We start from the raw sequence: 22,541 nt of genomic DNA on the forward strand, positions 1-22,541 counted from the left end.
TTGAGAACAGTTTGTTCAGCAGGTTGGAGCAGCTGGCTGGTATTGGTCATTCACGCACCACGTCATACCATCCACAAGGTAACCCCGTGGAGAGATTGAACCGCAGACTCCTTCAGATGCTGCGCACCCTGGAAGAGGGAAAAAAGAGCCAGTGGAAAGATTATCTACCTCATGTTGTGCATGCCTACAACTGCACACAGCATGAAGCCACCGGGTTTTCTCCATTTTTCCTCTTATATGGTCGACCTCCACACTTACCTGTTGATCTACTGTTCCCATCCAAAAGACATTCTGAGACAACTGACCAACTGAGGATGCGTACTGAATATGAAATTGCAACAAACAACAGCAAGAAATCCTCAGCTAAAGGGAAAAGCCAATATGATCGAGCTGTCAGGGGTGCCGTTCTTCAGCCAGGTGACCAAGTGCTGGTGAAAAACATGACAGAGAGAGGTGGACCTGGCAAACTGCGGGCTTACTGGGAGTAAATAGTGTACCGTGTTATGGAGAGAGTTGATGACGGACCAGTTTACAAAGTACAGCCTGAGAAAGGTTCCAAAACACTGCGTGTGCTTCTCAGGAATCTACTGCTGCCAGTTAATGACCTGCCACTGGAAGAAGCACACCCAGCACAGTGTCAGAAAAGGGAACAAAACTTAAAAAGAGAGAGACAGACAGAACATCACCAATCTGTGCAACCTCCTCTGACTGAGTCGAAACTAAAAGCCACAGCCCGTGAGTTTCACTCCTTGTTCAGTAATGAAACTGAAAACACAGGATTACGTGGGGAATGCACCACAAGCACAGGAACAGTTGGGAGAGGATTCTGTTGTGGAGGATGAACATCAAATGGATGAAGAAGAGAGAGCACAAGAGGGCCCAGAAGCAGAAGAGGATGAAAACCAAGTTGAGACAGAAAGAGTCAGAAGATCGCAACAGACAGCAAGGCCGAGAGAGATGTTCACTTATAATACACAAGGACAGCCATCTTATCAGAAGTGGAATGCTGGGGTGAACTCTCTTCTGTTAAACCACCCTCTCCCAAGTTTTCTTATAGGTGTTCCACTACCATACATCACACAAATATACCCCTATGACTATAACTGCTTAACCCAGGTACATTAACATGACTCTTTCACATTCCTTAGTGTTCAGACAAATGTCAGGAGACATTCAAAAATTTAAAAAACAGGGGAGAGTGTAAAAGGTTAAAAATGTATTTGCATAAAATAAGACACCCCAATATTTTTTTTTTTGCTAATATTTTCTAGTGTTTTGAATATCAAATTCATAGTGCTTGGTGGGCGGCACGGTGGCGCAGTGGTAGCGCTGCTGCCTCGCAGTTAGGAGACCCGTCTGGGTTCGCTTCCCGGGTCCTCCCTGCGTGGAGTTTGCATGTTCTCCCCGTGTCCCCGGTTTCCTCCCACAATCCAAAGACATGCAGGTTAGGTGGATTGGTGATTCTAAATTGGCCCTAGTGTGTGCTTGGTGTGTGGGTGTGTTTGTGTGTGTCCTGCGGTGGGTTGGCACCCTGCCCAGGATTGGTTCCTGCCTTGTGCCCTGTGTTGGCTGGGATTGGCTCCAGCAGACCCCCGTGACCCTGTATTCGGATTCAGCGGGTTAGAAATTGGATGGATGGATAGTGTTTAGTGCGCTGCTGAACACTGTGCCAAGTAAAATACCCAAACAGTTCACTAGATGGCACTATCGCTAGGGAGGAACCCTAAAACACCACAGAGGCAAGCGCGGCCAACAGAGTCACGCTGCAGACTGCAATACCTCACGGAACGTTCCGTGATATGAAGGGCGTTCCGTGTCTAAATTCCTAGGTATTGCAGGCTGCTAAAGCTAAAGTTTGTGCCTCTTTGTTTGTAACTACAGGGTTTGGGAATACACTTCTCTCTGACACCCATCAGGCCAGGGAGGGTAACATATACATCACAGCTTGCAGTGCCCGCTTGATCCGGAGGCGTCAGTCCAGAAGGCTGCATGTTCGGGCTAACAGCGGCAGTGCCCGAATTTCCAGGAACAAACTTTGATTTGGGGAAACAAAACTCGCTGCATGCTGCTTTTGGCTTCTTTAAAAGGACGTCCAGAACGGACTCTAAGCTGGTAATTTTGCTTAAACCGAGCATTAATATCAATTTTTGTAAATGTGTAATTTTAAATGTTAAATAGTGTTCTAGTGAGCTAACAATAACGTTAAAACTTAAAGTAAACATTATTATTCAACTACAGCAGCAATAACACATTTTAACAAAAAAAAAAAGGTTTATTAAGAATGCACGAATATTTACTCTAAAATATCAGGCGCCCACAAATGCTCCACAAACTGCCATTGAAGGGTCAAGGCAGCACCGCTATTTATTCTGCCCAATCAGCAAATCAGAAGTTAGGAAATTCTGCCATGAGCAGAGTTTGAAACGGCGCACAATAGTTGACTAAGTGGGCGGGCAGAACATACTTTTGTGTGGGCATTACCCAACCCTGTCCCTTTCTAGAACGGGCCATGTCGGGAAATCTATGAGAGAAACATTCATTTTCATACCCATCTATGCAGGAAGAACATCTGGTCAGACCGCCAGTTCATCTCACGTCGAAGAATCACACACGCCACACACCCAATTTTGCAGCGCCATTCCACCTGCATGTCTTTGGACTGTGGAAGAAAACCTGCGCACCGAGAAGAAACCCTGGCAGACACGAGAGAGGACACAGGCCGTGAACCACAGTGTCATTCAATTGCAATGCGGCGTTTTCTAAACTGGATGGTTTCAGCAGTCCTGCCGTATAACACGATTTATACAGCGACCTTAACTACAGTTTTATCAAATCGCGTAATATTTGTAAAAGCTAATAAATGTTTACATTGCGCAGCGCTGAAACAATATCTATGACTGTGAATATTTCGCTTTATTTTATTTTGGTACAATAAACAGCCCAGCAAACGAAGAAATTTTCTATTCCAGTAGTTTCGTTTTTTCCAATATGAAAGTGAAACCGAATTTGTATTAAAGCCCGCTTGCTGCCTTCCACAGCCAGACAGCTGAAGATGTCGAACACGCAGCCGGAAGAGACGGTGAAGAGCTACGACCCCAGCGACTGCACCCTGAATTTCGTCAGTAGGCCAGACGATATCAGTAAATATTAATATTTGTTCCTTTTTTCTTCACAAACTTTCCTCTGATCGACCGCTGAGTAATAGCATTTCAGTTAACTTATAAATATCACAAGTGCCGAATTGTTGGGATTGAATAGAACAGTAACATAAAAGCACCGCCTAAACGTGTCCTTTATTTATCGAGGCAGTAATGTCACGTCTGTTTTCTAAACCAAGGTTTTGTTATGTTTTTTTTTACATTAACCAGACGGCTGTTACCTTAAATTAGACGAGTGAAATCGTAATTTTTCATATTCTCCTTTCCCACAGTTGTCTAATTTATAGCCCAACAGGTGACCTGGTCGTTTATCCCGAAACCACTGAGCGCAGTGTAGGAATCGACGCGGATGAAGACGTGGAAAACGTGCCGAGTGACATTTATCATTTGTTTATCTGATATATTTGTTTCTTTGTTTTCTTTGATTGCCTCGTGAATGACCGCACTTGCGGATAATTTGAAACATTACAGTTGTCGAGTTGCTCGAAGTTCGTATACATTAGATAACGTTTATTAATCCCATGGTGAAATTCAAATGCATGCAGCAGCACAAACATAAAAAACAAGAACACTGACACACGGGACACAAGATACAGCCAATTAATCAATAAGAAAACTAAATAAACTTAACAAGTAAATCGGGTGAAGGCATTGAATTGATGAGGGAATAGGCAACCGCTGTATAGAGTTAAAGCATCCATCCCTTATCCAACCCACTATATCTTAACTACAGGGTCACGGGGGTCTGCTGGAGCCAATCCCAGCCAACGCAGGGCGCAAGGCAGGAAACAAACCCCGGGCAGGGCGCCACTCCACCACAGGAGTTAAAGCACATTCAATAAAATATTCAATAGTTTTTGCCTGCATTAAGAAAACATGGTCTGGCATGTTTTCTTTCCTTGCAGGGCGCTACAAGATAACCACAAATTGATGATAAAAGATTTGTGAAGTAGCAATGGGTTGCTAACTTTAAAAGTACTCTCTCTGCATACAGTCATACAGGATAAGTTCAGATTTTCTTAATCTTTAAGTGTCCCTCCAGGTAGCCTACAAAAATGATGGATTTATTTATTTTTTTTCTACATATTGTGAAATACTTCAAAGCAGAAGGAACCAGTTTGGTATGCAAAGAAGCCTTCCCAGAATGCAGTGGTGCTTTGTCAAGCAATAGGACCCAGTAAAGAACCATAAATTGCCATCAAAAAACCAGGATTTATAAAAGTGTAATTGACATTTCTCCTTCTTTGCAGATGCAGCAGGGTTGTAATAAAGAAGTTCTGAATATTTTTTGTTCATTTATTTATATTTTTTGTAAGCTTTATTTACACATTACAAAATAGAATCCATAACTATTTCATCTCCCCCAAACAACTTACACACAGACTGGGAAGCTTATTCAGGCCGGGAATCACAAGTCTAAACCAGGCCACCCAATTTTCTTGTGTCGGCACATTCTCAAAAAACCAACAGACACCATTTTGTCTTGGAATGTTTTATGAATGAGGAGACAGTCGGTTCAGCTTTTACACATACGTTTCACTCTTTAATATTAGTCTCAAGACAACCTGTGATAAAGTGTGGAACAACACTTCCTAAATAAATAAACCATGTCGTTCTATAATATTTATATCAAAACAAATGTACAAAAAGTAGTTGTCAGTGGAATCCCACAGTACAGGGATTATTACACTTTGGGAATCATTAGTTTGGGGTTTTGTTTTGGGTGGTACTGGAAAAATAGGTCCAAATCTTTATACTGAGGCCGCGCTGGTCCTGCACTGTCCGCTGTTCTGTGTTCTAAACCTTCCTCTGCCATGAGTTGTTCTCTTAAAGCTCTTAACACATTTCATTGTGCTGCAAGAGAACAAAGTGATAAATAATACCTAATTTCATTGACTATCTGTTACTTTTTCTTATATTTTCATGGTCTATAATAACAATAAGTACAATATTTTATAGTAACAACAAAAAATATCAATTTCGTATCCCCACTTACAACTACTGTACCTACAATTCTCCATGCTGTACTGTCAATCCTTGTACCTGTTGCTTGCCCAGAATACCTGCCACCCTGCAATGTCTGCACTCCTGTAACCCTTCAAAATCAGGATAAAGTAGGCTATGAAAATAATGAATGAACTAATGCATTTCATTGTCACTCTTCGTAACCTAGAGGCCCAGACAAACTTGATATGTAAAATACCTTTCTATTAACAATGCACACCATTTGTATGTACAGTAATCCCTCGCTATATCGCGCTTCGACTTTCGCGGTTTCACTCTATCGCGGATTTTAAATGTAAGCACATCTAAATATATATCACAGATTTTTCGCTGGTTCGCGGATTTCTTTTAATTTATGCTACACGCTTCCTCAGTTTGTTTGCCCTGTTGATTTCATACAAGGGACGCTATTAGCGGATGGCTTAGAAGCTACCCAATCAGAGCATGTATTACATATTAACTAAAACTCCTCAATGCTATAAGATATGCATCCCTCGCGGTGCTTGATTGTTTGCTTGTCTCTGCCTCTCTCTCACCCTCTCTGACATTCTCTGCGCCTGACGGAGGGGCTGTTTGCTTAAAAGATACTGACGCTCCTCTAAAAAAATGCCGCTTTATTGCGGTGCTCGGCATATTTAAAAGCACACGTATTGATTTTTGATTGTTGCTTTAATCTCTCTCTCTCTGACGTCTTCTGCGCCTGACGGAGGAGATGTGAGCAGAGGGGCTGTTTGCACAGAGGCTGTTTGCTTAGAAGATACTAACGCTCCTCTAAAAAATGCCGTGGCAAACTTAAAAGCACAAGTATTGATTTTTTGATTGTTTGCTTTTCTCTCTCTCTCTCTCTCCCTCTGAAATTCTCTGCTCCTGAAGAGAAGAAGATCTCTTTGCATTCTTTTAATTGTGAGAAAGAACTGTCATCTCTGTCTTGTCATGGAGGACAGTTTAAACTTTTGACTAAAGGGTGTTATTTCATGTCTAGAGGGCTCTAATAATGTTAACAATGTGGGAGAGTTTATAAGGGCTTAAAATATATAAAAATAACTACACAAACATATGGTTTCTACTTCGCGGATTTTCGTCTATCGCGGAGGTTCTGGAACGGAACCCCCGCGATCGAGGAGGGATTACTGTATTCTGTTGAATGTAATAAATTTAAGATACTGCACCAAAGCTGAAAAGCCACAGGCACCCATAGTTCTATTCATTCATTAGTTCGTAGTTTAAGAAAAATGCATCATCAAAAACGTGTTTTACTCTGTGCATTCGTTCATTCTTAAAAAATGAACATTATCTCTCTTTTATAAAAAAAAAAACTTGCAACGACATGAGACATTTTCCCTGGGACGAGATGTAATCTTTTGAAGAGAGACACTTTCACTTCCCGCGTGACGGCAAGTCACGTCATTCTTGCAACCTTCAGACGCAAGTCCCGTAATACATAAGCAGATCAGGTTAGAGAAAATGGAAGTAGGAAAATTCGAACGTCTCCAAAAATGAGGGTAAAGATCGCATTAGAGCAAACAAATGGAAAATATTACTCGGTGAAATAACGGAACAGCGAAAAGAGATCGAATATTCAGGTGCTGTACAGACTTTTAAACGTTCGCAGCTCCACACGAAATGCAGATCACGCGGGACGCAGCAGCAGCACACAAGCAGCTAAGAGGAGTTAAAAAAGCCACCTGTTACTTGTTTCCCAATGTATCACCGTTTAAGAGGGGTTTCGGAGGAGCGGCCATGTCTCCTTGGGGTGCGTTCAGCCCCCGCCTTCATAACGGTGCCTACCGCTGGCTTAGGTGAGCGAAATGCAGATCATGCGTAAGGGCAGCAGCAGCCCGCAAGCAGCTAATCAAGCAAAGAGGAGTTAAAAAAAAATGTATTTGTTTCCCTTTGTTTCACCAGGGGTTTCGGAGAGGCGGCTGCTAGCAGGGGGCAAAGCCCCCTAGCATTTATTAAAAACAGTTTTAGCCTAAACCATAACTAATGTTTTATGCAGGTATGCATTTTGTGAAAACGTGACTGTTCCTGGCCAGTTTGCATTCTTCACACAACATCTCTGCTATTGTCTGAAGACAATGTTAAAGGCCACATGCAAAATGAATTTAGTATAATGCGTGCATATTTGTTCATTATTGAACAGAAACAGATGTGCTTTACATGAAAACTTTAAGTAGACTCTGCTTTCATCGAGTTTGCATTCTCCACACAGCATCAGTGCCGAGTTTAACTTTGTTCACATGCATACCGTTTAAATGAAAACAATTGACAACAGAGATAATTGATTTTAATGAAATCAATTGTTGCACATGCCACTGTAATAAGCTTAAGTTTAATATATCACTATGCTCTGTGCAAACATTTCTTATAAGTCTGCTTTTTTCTACTCAGATGCATAGCTGACACTAGAGCCAGATTAAGTACAGAAGTTCACCATGTTGAAGTGCTAGGCAAGCAGAGTGACATAAGACAGATTGGGACAACTGGAAAACGTGCAGATACTGTGTACTATTTCTATCTGTTTAAAGTCAGCATGGAATTGTATCCTTGTTTGGAAGTGCATGTTCACCTAAGGGAGGCCCTGCACGTGAAGAAAGAGTATAAATCCTTGAAACATTGCCCGGCACACATTTTGAAGCCTACGGGCAGATGGAAGATATCATCATCCGATCCCGAAAATGCCTTCCACTGCACCGATGGACATCAACAGACTCAGCACCCCGGACCCCACTCCCAAAATGGGTTTTGTCATTGGCTTCCTTCGTCTGTTATGCAGCATAAGCCGACAATAAACAAAGCTAAATTATTTCTCTTGCGTGATTTCTTACCGGCGTATCACTAGTGAGGGGGTGTCGCCTTTTATTCTCTAACTCTATAGATTCAGATTACGTAACACGCCACAATCACGAAAGAACTCATTCCCAGGGAGCTAGTGCTCCTTGCTTGACACAGCTCCATAAAGATAAAGAGTACCCAGTCTGGGAGAGGTGCCCGCAGGTGAGTGTCTGGCGGCTGGGCCTACCATGGGGACTCTGACTGTCATATGTGCCTATGCACCAAATGTCAGTTTAGAGTTCCAGGCCTTCTTAGAGTCACTGGAAGGGATCCTAGCAAGGGATGGTGGTCAAGATGCCCAAAACACAGAAGAAGCATAAAATACTTAGAAACCAAAGTTATAGATGTTGATTGTATGAACAATCATGACCCAGTATTTGTTAGTGCCATAAAATGGTGACAACCCATAAAAATAATATACAGCAATCCAGAAAAAAACAAAATAGTTGTACTTGAGAAAAAAGGAAAAAATGCAATAAATAGCTAAATCTAAAATGCTGGTTCTAGTTGTAAATGAGCATTAACAGAAAAGCATCTCACGAGGATTCATTGAAAGTAACTTTTCCTTTTTCAATACTGTACCTTCTAACTCCATGCTATGATGTATTTGGCTAATTAATAGACATTACTGGTCCTTCCAGCTCATCTGAGCTGGCAAAGGACCCGGTGACAGTTCTACTTCTGTCACACACAAAATCATTTAGTGATGGAGTGACAATATTAATAAGTTAAGCATTGTTGTTTTAAGGTCTCTCTTGTTACAGCCGGCGATGATGACCCAAATACCCTCAGAACTGAGATGTCCTGCGGACATGCAACTAATCCAGATTCACTGACAGGATGGTGCAGAAGTCTAATGGATGAGGTATGTTTGACCAGAGTTTTTGTTTCCTTGTGTGAAGAAGTGGGGGCAACTCTCATAACTTTCCTCCACCCAGCTTAACACCAAAGAGTCCAAACTATGGAAAAAAAAGTTATTCAAGGAGAGGAACATATAAGGATAGGATCACTTCTTCTTCTTAGCCACCAATTAACCCATATGTGTTTTTTTTGTATTGAATGAGGTTTTTAGAACCTCATTACAGTGCATGGCTGTTAACAATGGGGACACCTTGTGGCAAAATATAAAATTACAGGAACCCCAGAAAAGTAAGGTTGTCTTACTTAGTTAAAAAGCTGATGTTCCATGTTGTGACATGTCCTCGGTATGATGTTAAATGGCATCCGGCACTGCAAGAGATCCTTTGACTTGCCGGGAAATCATAGGGGTTGATGGCAGGATTGGCATTCCAGCCATCTTAAAGAAATTTAATGCAGCTCTGAAATGACAGACACTGTGGTGAAAGTGTCTTCACGTTCCTTGACTTTGCAAAAGGTCAGGGGCTGTGGATTGCTGGATCCTAGTTTTAGCGCCCTGAGCTGCATTGTTGGAGTTGGTACTCCAATACTGGTGGTGCGATGAAGGAGATTGATCACATCCTCATGGGCAGACACTGGAGGCTCCTATAGAACTGCAGGGTCTACAGAAGTGCCCAGTTTACAAATTCTGACCACAGACTTTTTGTTGCTACTCTGAAAATCCAGCTTGGGTCCAGTAGGCTACCACCGGCTAGGAATATGAGGCTGGACCTGGCCAGACTGATGCAACTGATGATCTTAATGTGATGTGGAAGACCTTCCGTGACAAGACCCTAAAGGTTGCTGAGCGTTGTGTTGGTGTTACCGGTGTTCCCAGAAGGAAGTGTTTCATCTCACAGTACACCCTGGATATCATCAAGAGGAGTCGCAGCGCACGGCTTGATGGCAACTCCAGTCTGTACCGGAAACTGAGAGGGACGGCTGCATGAGCTCTGAGAGCAGATAAGGAGGTGTTTGTTAGAGGAATCTGTGAGCAGGTGACACTCCATCTTTGGTTTAGTGACCCACGTCCTCCTTACAGAGGATTCGAAGAATTACACACATCCAAATCTGTTCCTAGTTGCACTCAGGGTGGCTGATGGAATGGTCCTTATGTTGACACTGCAGTTGTGACCCACTGGGCTGGCTACTTTGAACAGCTTTTTAAAGATGATCCTACGGCTATGACATTAGATATCTCTGGGTCTAAGGTTCTTGAGGCTGATCTTCCAGTTAGCTGAGAGCCACCCAACCTCACTGAAATGGCACAGCTGAGGGTAAGGAAGGTTGCATGGATCTGTGGCATCTGGGGGGAACTTCTCCAGGCTGGTTGTGAGGCTGTCCTCCTGGCATTGCAAGCAATCTTTGCTTCCATTTGGGAGACGTGCATCATCCCAACTGACTGGAAAACAGAACTTGTCATCCCTAAATGGAAAGGGAAGGGGATCACCTAGATTGGAGCAACTAAAGGGGGATAACATTGCTCTCGGTGATGGTTAAGGTCCTTGCTGGGGTCGTCCTCAATAGGATCCGTGATCACTTACTCACCTACCAGCGACCAGAACAGTCTGGTTGTACACCTAAGAAGTCTACCATCGACCGCATCCTGGCTGTGCGGGTTCTCAAGGAGCACAAACGTGAATATAGGCAGAGGTTTTTTGCAGCCTTTGTCGATTTTCGCAAAGTGCTCAACTCAGTTGATCGAGCTAACCTGTGGGGCACCCTGAGACTTCGCAGGATCTCAACAAAGTTGCTGGATATCTTGGCTGGCCTTTACACTGGCACTCTGAGTACTGTGCAGAGTTGGGGAAGAACCTCTGCATGGGGGGTCATGAGGTTGCAGGAAAGGAGTGTGTGGCGCTCCCAATATCTATGCAAAAGGACGAAGGTCCAAGTCTTTAGAGTCCTTGTGCTCCCTGTTTATGAGACATGGATGATATCCAGAGACCTGAGATGAAGACTGAACTCCTTCATGTGTGTCTCTTCAGAGAGGCCTTGGGTACCGCTGGTTTAACATTGTGTTGCTCACAGAGTCCCGAATGAGGCACATAACCTACATTGTGAGGGATTGTCAGTTATGGTACTACGGCCATGTGGCATAATTACCCGAGGGCGATCTAGCTTATGGGATCCTCATTGTTGAGGACTTTAGTGGCTGGACCATGCCAATGTGACACCCATGTAACACCTGGGTCCAGCAGATACGTGGTCTTTTCAGGAGGGTGGGACTGGACCACGTGTCTGACTGGGACGATGCCAACCAGGATGCTGAGCTGTTTCATCATGTGGTTGGTTTCGGCAACACACTGTACCAATGCATGTTCCCCAACCTGACCTGACCTGACCCTGTTGTGATAACATTGTGAATCAGGGATGTTTAAGAGTACAAATGCTTAACCAGAAAACTTTTCACATCATCCAGCCTAAGTGAAGAAGAGGGGGCACTCTTGTACCAAGTGGCACCCTTGTACCAATTAACGTCCTTCTTCCTCCCCTTCATCTTTTCCCATTTCTATGTGGGGTCAATGTGTTTAATCAACCTTCTCCATACAGCTGAGTCCTGCACCTCTGCCAGTCAGATCCATTTCCAGCAGATCTTTTTACTTTATCCATCCACCTCCGCTTTGGGCTCCATCACTTTCTATCCCCCTGTACTTCCATTCCCATCAGTGTTTTGCCCACATATTCCTTGTCTCTCATCATCACATGTCCGTACCACTTCAGCCTTCTTTCCTGTACTTTCATATATGTTTCTCCCACTTTTGTTTTACCTCTGATTGACTCATTTCTTATTCTGTCCTTTTTTGGAACTCCACATATTCATCTCCACATTTTTTATTGCTGCCACATCCAACCTCTTCTTCTGTGCTGCCTTTTACTGCCCATATCTCAGCTCCATAATTCATTGCTGGTCTTGCCAATGTCTCAGATACGTCACTTTTAACCTTCACCTTCATTCTTCATTCACACAATACCCCTGGTACCTTCTTCCAATTGCTCCATCCACTGCACTCTATGGGTTATCTCTGTACCTAATTCTCCATCTTGGTCAAGATAGTTTAACTTGTTCACTCTTTTCAGTAGCCCCCAACCCCCACGGAGTCTAACTACTGAATCCTGATCATCATTAAACCTCTGCTTTTTTGTCGTCTTCTTCCTATTCATCTTCAGTCCTCTGTCTTCTAAAGCCCTTTTCCATTCTTCCAACTTCCTCTCCACTTCCTCCTTTCTGGTTCTACACAACGCAATGTCCTCAGCAAAAAGTCTGCACCAGGGCGATTGGTCTTGAGTCCAAACTATGAAAATAGATATGTTTATTAAAGAAAAGGCACAACTGAATAATAAACAAAAGGAAGATTCACCTTACTGCCTCTCAGGACCATTCTAGAAAGGTCCGATCTACAAAGCTATAGTATTATACTGGTTATTAGCACTCCTGTCTATTTCTGTCTCGTTAGATCAGTCGCGCACACAGTTCTGGCCAACTTCTTTCTGTTAATGTGTTTGGAAACACAAAATACCACAGACTGTATAGTTAATGACTGATATTAATTCTGATGGAGAAAGCACATCCTGTAGACACACCACTTGCAGGAGGAATAGGGTCCGGGTGGAATGAGGCGGCGGTCGGTCAAAGGCAGAGGCCTTGGTGGACCGAAAACCAAACACACAAATTGACTCTTGCAACATAGATGGAAACAGATTTGTGAAATACCAATAAGTCATGATTTTAAAAGGAGTATCATTGCATACAGTACAGGAGTTCTTAATCTGTTAGTGCCCTGCTAGGTACCCTATGGAAGATTATTCCCACCACAAAAAAAAAATTGCATTATTTTGCAAACAAATTTAGTTATTTTGAAACAATTATTGCATTGTTTTGCAAAAGTATTGCATTATTACACAAAAGATATTGCCTGATGTAGTCAGTAAGATGCTGTTCCTGTAAAGAGAATAGCAAATTAGCATATAAAGTCATAAAAAGTAATTAAAAGCTTCTAAAACATTAGATTAAGCATAAATTAGAATGTTAAGCAAATAGTTAACTAAAAATCAGTTATATTGCATTATTTTATAGGCTTACATTAAAATTTCCAAAGTAAAGAAAAGAACAGCTAATTGATACACCGAGACCAGTTTTGGACAGGATAAGAGTTTGAGAACACCTGAGATTCAAGGCTAGGAAGAGATAACACAGAGAAGAGGCCTCTGGAACCAGCTGGGTTGCTGAATCAGCAGAAAGGCTTTTACTGTAAGCAGGGTCACGCTGACCTAATGCATGAAGAGAAAATCTTAGTAAATGCAGGCATTAGCAAAAATATTTGTAAGAATATATTAGCAATTAACTTTAGTGTAGAAATTAAGACAAATCAAGCAATGATTAAATGAAAGCACATACTATACTTCTTTTAATTAAAGCTTAAGCTTCAGGTCACTATTGTAAAAAGTTTGGAAGGCTTAAGAGAGGAAACGATGAGAGGAAAACCCATATATGGAGTTGAAGCCTTGGCCAGTTAGAGAAAAATGGGAACAGAATAGAAAGATAACACATTCCATAAGGGGGCCAGTAATAGGAAAAGTAAGGAGAAAAAAAAGGGAGTCAGAGGAGGTAGGCAAACAAGCTCATTAGAGCAAGGTCAGAAATGATAGGAAATTACATAGTAAAGCCCAAAAATGGTGAAAAGGAAGCCTTCCACCCAGTCTTAGACCAATCAAAATAAGCCAAACAGACACCAAGAGGAACAATGGATAGTGAAGCCAGGTGCAGAATGAGCTGATTGAATGAGCCAAAACGATAAGAAATTGTTATAAAAACTTCAATGGCTGTAATGATCGTTGCTCAATCACATTCGGCCGAATTGGGTTGAGTCCGTGTTGTTGATTTATTGCAATAAAGCCGTAAAACTCGAGTTCTAATAGCCTTTATTTTTAGGTAAAAAGCCTTCTGATGATGAATTTTTCGCCACAACACCATTCATTAAAGATTTCAGTTTTTTGTCTACATATTAGAAAGTTTTTCAAAGCACAAAGAACCAACTTCATATACAAAGAGCCGATCTCAGAAAGAAAATAATGCTTTGTCAAGAAACCACACAACTCAATAATGAACCTTAAAATTCCATTGAAGAGCTGTGATTTTTCAGAGTGTATGTATACAAAATGCAATATATAGATTGGTTTGACAAAGTATACATTTCAATTTGGTGCTAACCCTAATTGAAGTTAATAATGTCAATTATAATACTAACGGCAATAATTGTCGATTATTATTTTTGTTGTAATTGTGCGCCACTATTACTGCTACTAATAAAATTGACCTCTTTATCATGCCATGACTATTTGTTGGCTCATCCTTATTTTATAAACCATCTAAATACTCACAGCTGGCAGGGTGTGATGCTGTGGCCCTGAACCTTGGCTTTTTATTCAGATAAAACATGAGGGGACCACACTGTACCTGCTCTCACCTCTGTGGCACCAGGCTGACACACGTCTGACTTCATGCAGGCAAGGGTGGTGGGTATACTCTGAATTGGCTCAGTGCAAACAGTCATGAGCTGTGACAGAATGACGCTCAGTTTAAGGCCAACACTGCTAGAATAGGCTCAGTTTTTGGCATATTTGAGTTTGAACAAAAAAAAAATATATATATATATATTTGCTATACCTCATGCTTTATAAATCAGACACTGACTGGAGTCCTTCTCCCTGTCTCCTGACTTATATTTCAGGGGCTGTATGTTTTTAAGTGCCCTGCATTAAAAGATGGAACGATGCAAAAATGCGAGGCTGTCTGGTCTTATGATGAAGTCCGAAGGCTGGCATTGCTGACTGATGAGGAGCAGGCTGACTTTGAGGAAAAACTTGCAGTTATGGCTGCTGCCGAGTACTGTGAATTTAAGCAGGTAATCTTTTCATTGCATTGATTTTTTTTTAAATTATTCAAGATAATATGAAGTAGAACAATGATGTGCTATGATGGTTCGTACCCATGGATTGTGTCCTTTAAATTTATTGATATGTTTTATATTACTGATGCAGTGCAGTAGCTAGTGGTGCAGGGTTCAGTTCCCAGCCCATTCATTGCCTGTGTAGAGTTCACATTTTCTGCCTTTGGAGAAGGGGAAGATCTCTGCTGTAGCAGGGTAAATGAAGAAGCAGGGCAAAATCCAAATGCTTGGGGTGCCAACAGGGCAAAACCCTGTTTAATTTGAACAAAAATCAAGAAAACCAACAAAGAAAAAGATGTATATTAGTGTGATGTTTGTGAAGTAGTTTCCGTTTGAGAATCGCTTGGCAGCAAACTGTGGTCTTGATCTGCACACAAGCAAGGTCAGCGCTGAAAATGAGACTCCGCTTTTATAACAGGGAACTAGAAGAGGTGGGACTTCCTTGGCTTCAGTGCCCTCAGTTTCATGACGCTGTGAGGGGAAAAAAGAGACAAGACCATTAGTGACAGCACCCCATCTTGTTCCGGGGTGGTACAATTCACTTTAGGTATACCTGGAAGGTGACCCTCTGCTGCACGTGTGACAATGTAGACAAAGGGTTAAAGATTCAACTAATTGTAAACTCTAAACTGCAGAAGTGTACAGCAAGCCAAATTAACATTTTGAGATAACCTGGAAAGGCTTTTACGATATAGGTTGTTAAAATGAATTACTCTTCCTCATCCGTTCCTCGATAAACATTAGAACAATTTTGAATAGGACGGGCCATTCTGCCCAACAAGCTCACCAATCCTATCCACCTAATTTTTCTAAATTAACATCATGTCATAATTTGAAAGTCCCTAAAGCCCTACTGTCCACCACACTACTTGGTCATTCACTTCACGTGTCTGTGCTTGTTTGCCTTTATGGTGTTGGGGTAAGGGGTAAGCTGAGCTACAGATGTATGAGATATCTTGAAATATCTGAAATAATATACAATACAATACAATTTATTTTTGTGTAGCCCAAAATCACACAGGAAGTGCCGCAATGGGCTTTAACAGGCCCTGCCTTTTGACAGCCCCCCAGCCTTGACTCTCTAAGAAGACAAAGACAAAACTCCCAAAAAAAACTCAGTAGGGAAAAAAATGGAAGAAACCTCGGGAAAGGCAGTTCAAAGAGAGGCCCCTTTCTAGGTAGGTTGGGCGTGCAGTGGGTGTCAAAAAGACAAAGGGGGTCAATACAATACAATACACAGAACAGAACAAATCCTCAATACAGTATAAAAATTAAAATTTTAGAAGTATGTAACAGAATTTAACAATGGATGACATCACATAATCCATCCATCCATTTTCTAACCCGCTGAATCCGAATACAGGGTCACGGGGGTCTGCTGGAGCCAATCCCAGCCAACACAGGGCACAAGGCAGGAACCAATCCTGGGCAGGGTGCCAACCCACCGCAGCATCACATAATAAGATTTGGATATTTTTAGAGTCCTGGAGACCTCATCCATCAAGCTGCCTCCCCATTTGGCCATTCCACAGCTGAAACAGTGCTGGGCCAGCCAATCCGATAAAAGGATCCCTCTTTCCCACAATTCCTGCGATCCTCCATCAGGGGTGACTTTACCATAAGCAGGCACAACAACATGGCAGGTGGGCCGTGGCACCAAGTGCCACATTTGAGTACCGAGAAGAGAAACAGAATAGGTGAGGGTTAGTATCAAATTCTAACTCTCATGTTACTTATGTTTAAGTGCTAATGACTAACAACAGAGATGCAGTCTGTACAGTAAATCAGCAGCTCTAGTCAGGGTGGCAAATTGACATGGAGCTATTTTGAGATAACTTGGAAGTGTATTTCAGATAACTTAATGTGAAGGAACATATTTTGAGATATCTGGAAACAAGTGCCACCTTTTACGACGAGATCTCCCAATAAATTTCAGATGTCTTTCTAAACATTAATGTGGTTTGCCATATATTGGAAGTGTCCCTTGATACCACTGGATAGCCCTGTGTCTTACTGTAATGGAAAGAACAGATTCAAATCATTGGTGTGTTTCTCGTCAAATAAACATTTATATGATTAATTTAACTCAATGTTTTATTAACAATTTATTACAGACGTACAGGGGAAACAGCCTACAAAAGTTGGAATAAATGTGTACATTGGAAAGCTAAAGCGGCACCTTTCACTGTATTTCTGTAGGCCCGCTCAGTAATGACAGTCTGGCACCGCAGTAAATACGTCCAACTATTGAGGCTGACTATGCTTTAGGAAAATAAAACAAACCTCAAAACTGATAAAATAACTTATGCAATTGTATTTTTCAGTTTTTGCCTGAAATGTCAAAAGTGACTTAACTAATTTTTTGGTTACAATTGTTCTATACCAGTGTCCCGGGTGCAAGACCTTTGTGGAGAGAAAAGATCTGACCAACCTGAGTGTTCACTGTATCATATGCACAGCTCAAAAGGGAAATAGTTATGACTTCTGCTGGCAGTGCCTGAAGGTGTGGAAGGGACCAGCACCGCGATCTGACCGATGTGACAATGAAGGATGTACCAACCAGGAACTCGATGCCCTGCAGTCCTGCCCAATCATTAGTCTGCCTGACACAACAATAAAGGACTGCCCCCAAATCCGTGCTTGTCCTACTTGTGGGAAACTCGTTGAACACAATCAGAAATTTTGCAAAAACATCCGCTGTAGGAGGTGCCAGGTCGAGTTTTGCTTTGCCTGCCTGGAGACGAAAGCCGTGTGTAAGGAAACTGGCGGTGAATATTATGGCCTCTGTGCCAAACCGGTAGCTCCAAGGCAAATGAGCATTCCAGTTTGGAGCAGACGTGATACATAAAAGAACACTTCATGTGCGCTCATTTGAGTTTTTATCAGGATCTATCAAAGAAGTGGCAAAGTGACCCTTAGTAGTAATAAATGCTGTGTTCTGACTTTCATTATAAAAATCTCATTAATCTAAACATTTACGCTTTAGAGTTGAGAGTTTTAGTAAAAATGCTGGGTGTTTAAAAATATGATTTGTTTTCAATCCTATTTTTGTAAAATTGATCAATTTGTATGGAATGTTGTGTGATTTCAATAAAATCAATAAAATTTTAAAAAAAAGTGTAACTCATGAATGATTTTTTAGTGAATGATTTTCTAATCTTCTTATCAGAGAATAATAAAATATCATATGCTGATGCCCCTTGGTTTCCTTCATATTACATCTACCATCAGCTGTTTCATGTGAAATACCATAAAAAACCACAAGCACACAAAACATCAATATAAAGCTTCTCTGTGCATGTGTCGAACGTGGCCGCCTATGAAAAGATGGGACAACGCTGTTTTAAATAACAAAGAAAGGGGCTTGGCCATTGGTGCTGTCTTGAGGGGCGGGGTTGTGTAAGGGCAGGTGCAAATGCCGTTCTAAAGACCCCCACCAACTCTTGGAGCACTGCTAGAGAAAAATTGTGATTGTAAAAATGAATTAAATGTCCACACCTGGGGCCTCATGTATAAATGGTGCGTACGCACAAAAATGTTGCGTAAGAACGTTTCCACGTTCAAATCGCGATGTATAAAACCTACACTTGGCGTAAACCCACGCACATTTCCACGGTAGCTCATACCCTGGCGTACGCAAGTTCTGTGCTCGGTTTTGCAGGCTGGTGGCACCCAGTGTCAAAGCAGTGCTACTGTTCCTGTGTGGTTTCCCTTTCTTTTTCAGATCCGCATCCCTGACGCGGCTTTATAAATACAATGAAACTAACCACATATTGTTTATTAGTTTAATGCATCTGATTTTAATTAACTTGTAACACTATAATAATCCACTGAATGGTCAAACTATTCTAAATACCATAACTGCTTTAGCGTTGTTACTGTCACTGCACCTTCTTCTCCTCTAAGCTGCTCCCATTAGGGGTTGCCACAGCGGATCATCTTTTTCCATATTAGTCTCACTGCACCACTCGGAGTATTTATATCACTGTATCTGAGTGGGGAATCAAAGATCTACAGAAGCTGAGAAAGAGAATTATTGGGATACAGCATCAAGCACACGGTACCTCAGCCTTGCTGTCTATTGAACTGCTCTCACACGGCAAACACTTCAGAGCCTTTCCTGTACGGACCTCGCAGTTCAGAAATAGTTTCGGAAGAACATGGAAGTTGGTATTCACACAGATTTATGCATCTGGATTTTTTTGTGCATACGCACATTTCCGCTTTTGTCCGCACACCATGTTATAGTGGGAATTATATGCATGGTGTTATGCATGCAGCCCCAGATGTTTTTGACTATTTATGTTTCTCTAGGCTAGTAAAGCTTTGTGCAAACTCCAGGTAAAAGGGACTCAAATTCAATTTTTTTGGCTGATATATGTATTTTTTTGCCTTTCAAATTACTTCAAGTGAATCAAATATGACTCAACTGTGTAAAGTTATCATTCTACAATGGGCAAGTTTAATAAAAAAAATTTTGTCAAAACAGATGCAGCCTGATAGATAAGCATGAGTATCAGATAAAAGGGGACTGCAAATTTTTTAAGTGTAGGGAAAACACTTTTAGAAAACATGCTGTAATTGGGCTGTATGGGCAGACTTCCCTTCATTTGTGAATTTTACATTTCTATAAATAGATTGAATCTTTAACACATGAATAAAATGCAAGTGATTATTTAACAGTAGAATAAACAAGAGCCTAGAAGGGTAGCTTTCCACGCAACCCACCAACCTTAAAAGATAAATTACAATTGTGGTGTCAACATATACATTTACCTGCAGACCCATAAAAATAGTAAATGAAATTTAGGTACCTGAAATAAATGACTAGCCTATGAAGGTGAAGTATAAGGATGATCGTTAAATATTTACCCCTAATTTCTATTTTTTATGCCCTCATTATATACACAAATAACACAATATCCCCCAGTTGTGGCCAGAATATTAGTAAAATGTGTAAATGTACAAAAGAAAAAAATGTTATTGGAGTCAAAATCATGAAATTCTATAAATATGTAAAAGAAAATAATTTAACAGAGTAAAAATCATGAAATGAAAATAAAATATTTACTCTCTTACCGATTGGAGTATTCCTGTTAAACTGAGGTCCACTATGCTCGATGAGTATTTATAAGAGACTAAATAGAAGATCCATTTGTTTTAATTAACAAAAACTATGACTTTATTGATATTTTAGTTTATAATTTAAAAATGGAAAAAGAATCTGAAAATCTAACAACATCACATTAACGTTCGATAAATTCTGAAAAGAATGATGCCAAACATACATATGTAGGTTTGAAAACAAGCCCGATTTAAAGCGTGACAAAAAATGTGACATAAAAAGGTCACATACAATCGTTGCACTTTTAGGCTTAGAATTATATATATATATATATATATATATATATATATATATATATATAGTAGATATACACACACAAGCAGCAAGCAGTGGGCACAAGACAGGAACAATCCCTGGACAGGGGGTTGGTTGATTTGCAGGGTAAAACATTCCCATTCATTCACATACAAGTAACAATTTATTTATTTATTTTCATTTATTAATTTATTTACACACACTATGTTGTTAATCACTTCTGTCCATTAAGACTATGATACAAATAAGAACTTCACGGGCCCTAAATACTGTAAGGCAGAAATCATCTTAAAAAAGAAAAGAGAGTGCAGGCAGGATGGAGTGGGTGGAGAAGAGTGATTTGTGATAGATGGGTACCAGCAAGAGTGACAGTGAAGGTCTACAGAGCGGTAGTGAGACCAGCTATGTTATATGGGCTGGAGACGGTGGCACAGGAGACAGAGGTGGAGGTGGCAGAGTTAAACATGCTAAGATTTGCATTGGGTGTGATGAGGATGGACAGGATTAGAAATGAGGACATTAAAGGGTCAGCTCAAGTTGGACGGTTGGAAGACAAAGTCAGAGAGGCGAGATTGTGTTGGTTTGGACATGTGCAGAAGAGAGATGAGGGGAATAATGGGAGAAAGGTGCTAAGGATAGAGCTGCCAGGTAAGAGGAGAAGAGGACGGCCTAAGAGAAGGTTTATAGATGTGGTCAAAGAAGACATGCAGGTGATGGGTGTGACAGAGCAAGATCTCGAGGACAAGAAGATCCGCTGTGGTGACCCCTAACGGGAGAAGCCTGAAAAAGAAGAAGAAGAAGAAGAAGAAGAAGGGTACCAGCAAAAGTGAAAAGGAAGGTCTACAGGACAGTAGTGAGACCAGCTATGTTATATGGTTTGGAGACGGTGGCACAGGAGACAGAGCTGGAGGTGGCAGAGTTAAAGATTTGCATTGGGTGTGACGAGGATGGACATCATTAGGAATGAGGACATTAGAGGGTGAGCTCAAAGTCAGAGAGGCGAGATTGCGTTGGTTTGGACATGTGAAGAGGAGAGATGAGGGGTATACTGGGAGAAGGGTACTAAGGTTAGAGCAGCAAGGGAAGAGGAAGGCCTAACAGAAGATTTATGGATGTGGTAATAGAAGAGGACATGCAGGTAAGGGGGGTAATGGAGCAAGATGACAAGGAGAAGTATTCCTCTGTGGTGACCCCTAACAGGAACAGCCGAAAGAAGAATTAAGGAAAGGAATTTAACCCTCTAACAAGTCAAGTCAGTAATCAGGCAGGAGAAAAAGCGTGTCCATCTGCATCATTTATTACTCTTCAGCTAATGCTTGAACAGGGAGCATTCTTCTGCAGGGGTGTCAAACTCCAGGCCTGGGAGGCCGCAGTGGCTGCAGGTTTTCTTTCTAACCCTTTTCCTAATCAGTTTTCACTGCTAATTAATTTGTTTTCCCTTCATTTTAATAGCCTTGTTTTTAAGGATTCAGTCCTCTGAATTTATTCATTTCTTCATTAGATGAGAGCCAAACAGAAATGAGATATATGACAAGCCAACAGATGACCAGCTAAACTGGAAAGTCAAACTCCAGCCAAATTTGCTCCAACCAGTTTCTTAATGAGAAGCCAATTCTCACTGATAATTGAACCCATTATTTAATTCCATGGCCTGTTGCTGCTCTCATTCTGCCACAGCAGACACTTCCAAAGCTGTTGATTTTCTGTTTTTTTGCAAGAACACCATCATAATGTTTTGGTCACCTGAGAGATCAACCTCACTGAGACCTTCACCTTTCTTTATTTTCAGATATTGTGTGATGGGCACAGGTGAGCTGGTCATATAGCGGCTCATTTTGTGTATCATTATTGTTTGGTTGCTAACCAAAATAAAATAAATAACTAAGGGGCCTGAGTCAAGTTAATTAAAACTAAAGAAAAAGAAGTTAAATTAGCAGCAAAAACGGGTCACTTATTAAGAACATAGGTAGAATAAAAACATGCAGCCACTGCGGCCTTCCAGTACCAGAGTTCGACATCCGTGTTTTACAGCATGATTAGAATCATCTGAGTATTAAAAGGTGTAGGTCTATTTTATAACATTAATGTTAATATAGATCACAACTATATTTATTGTTATTCTACATTAGCATTGATGTGAACAATTTGTGAAATTAGTGTTATATATATATATATATATATATATATATATATATATTTTTTTTATATACATATACTTTTTTACTGCAGTAATTAAGAATCATTGGTCTTTATATACCAGAAAGACTATCCTGGGGTCTTCTGTAGAAAATATGTGCACATGGTTCATCTGTCTTT

The 22,541-nt window shown here is 41.1% G+C and overlaps 1 protein-coding gene across 4 annotated transcripts; it reads left to right on the top strand.

The window, feature by feature from the left end:
- The first annotated feature begins 1,779 nt into the window (after nucleotides 1–1,779).
- Nucleotides 1,780–17,920, top strand: LOC120542622. Of its 4 annotated transcripts, XM_039775203.1 has the most exons (5): nucleotides 2,030–2,112; nucleotides 3,039–3,140; nucleotides 8,762–8,862; nucleotides 14,627–14,800; nucleotides 17,232–17,920. In XM_039775203.1, exons 2-5 carry the CDS (start codon nucleotides 3,053–3,055, stop codon nucleotides 17,691–17,693), a joined length of 825 nt encoding a protein of 274 aa, XP_039631137.1. In that variant the 5' UTR covers nucleotides 2,030–2,112; nucleotides 3,039–3,052; the 3' UTR covers nucleotides 17,694–17,920. The 4 variants fall into 4 exon arrangements, with proteins under 4 accessions (XP_039631136.1, XP_039631139.1, XP_039631137.1 ...); XM_039775202.1 differs by lacking the exon at nucleotides 3,039–3,140 and having other exon boundaries at nucleotides 1,780–2,112; nucleotides 8,746–8,862; XM_039775205.1 differs by lacking the exon at nucleotides 3,039–3,140 and having other exon boundaries at nucleotides 2,027–2,112.
- Nucleotides 17,921–22,541: the final 4,621 nt, after the last annotated feature.

This window comes from Polypterus senegalus, chromosome 13 (assembly GCF_016835505.1).
Source record: "Polypterus senegalus isolate Bchr_013 chromosome 13, ASM1683550v1, whole genome shotgun sequence".
Taxonomy (NCBI): Eukaryota; Metazoa; Chordata; class Cladistia; order Polypteriformes; family Polypteridae; genus Polypterus; species Polypterus senegalus.

Excerpts from the sequence above, each read along its gene's own strand:
- LOC120542622 (XM_039775202.1), top strand. The coding sequence starts at position 1,990 with ATGTTCGGGCTAACAGCGGCAGTGCCCGAATTTCCAGGAACAAACTTT. Across the intron at positions 2,113-8,745 it reads CCAGAACGGACTCTAAGCTG|GTCTCTCTTGTTACAGCCGG; the intron begins GTAATTTTGCTT and ends TGTTGTTTTAAG. Across the intron at positions 8,863-14,626 it reads GCAGAAGTCTAATGGATGAG|GGGCTGTATGTTTTTAAGTG; the intron begins GTATGTTTGACC and ends CTTATATTTCAG.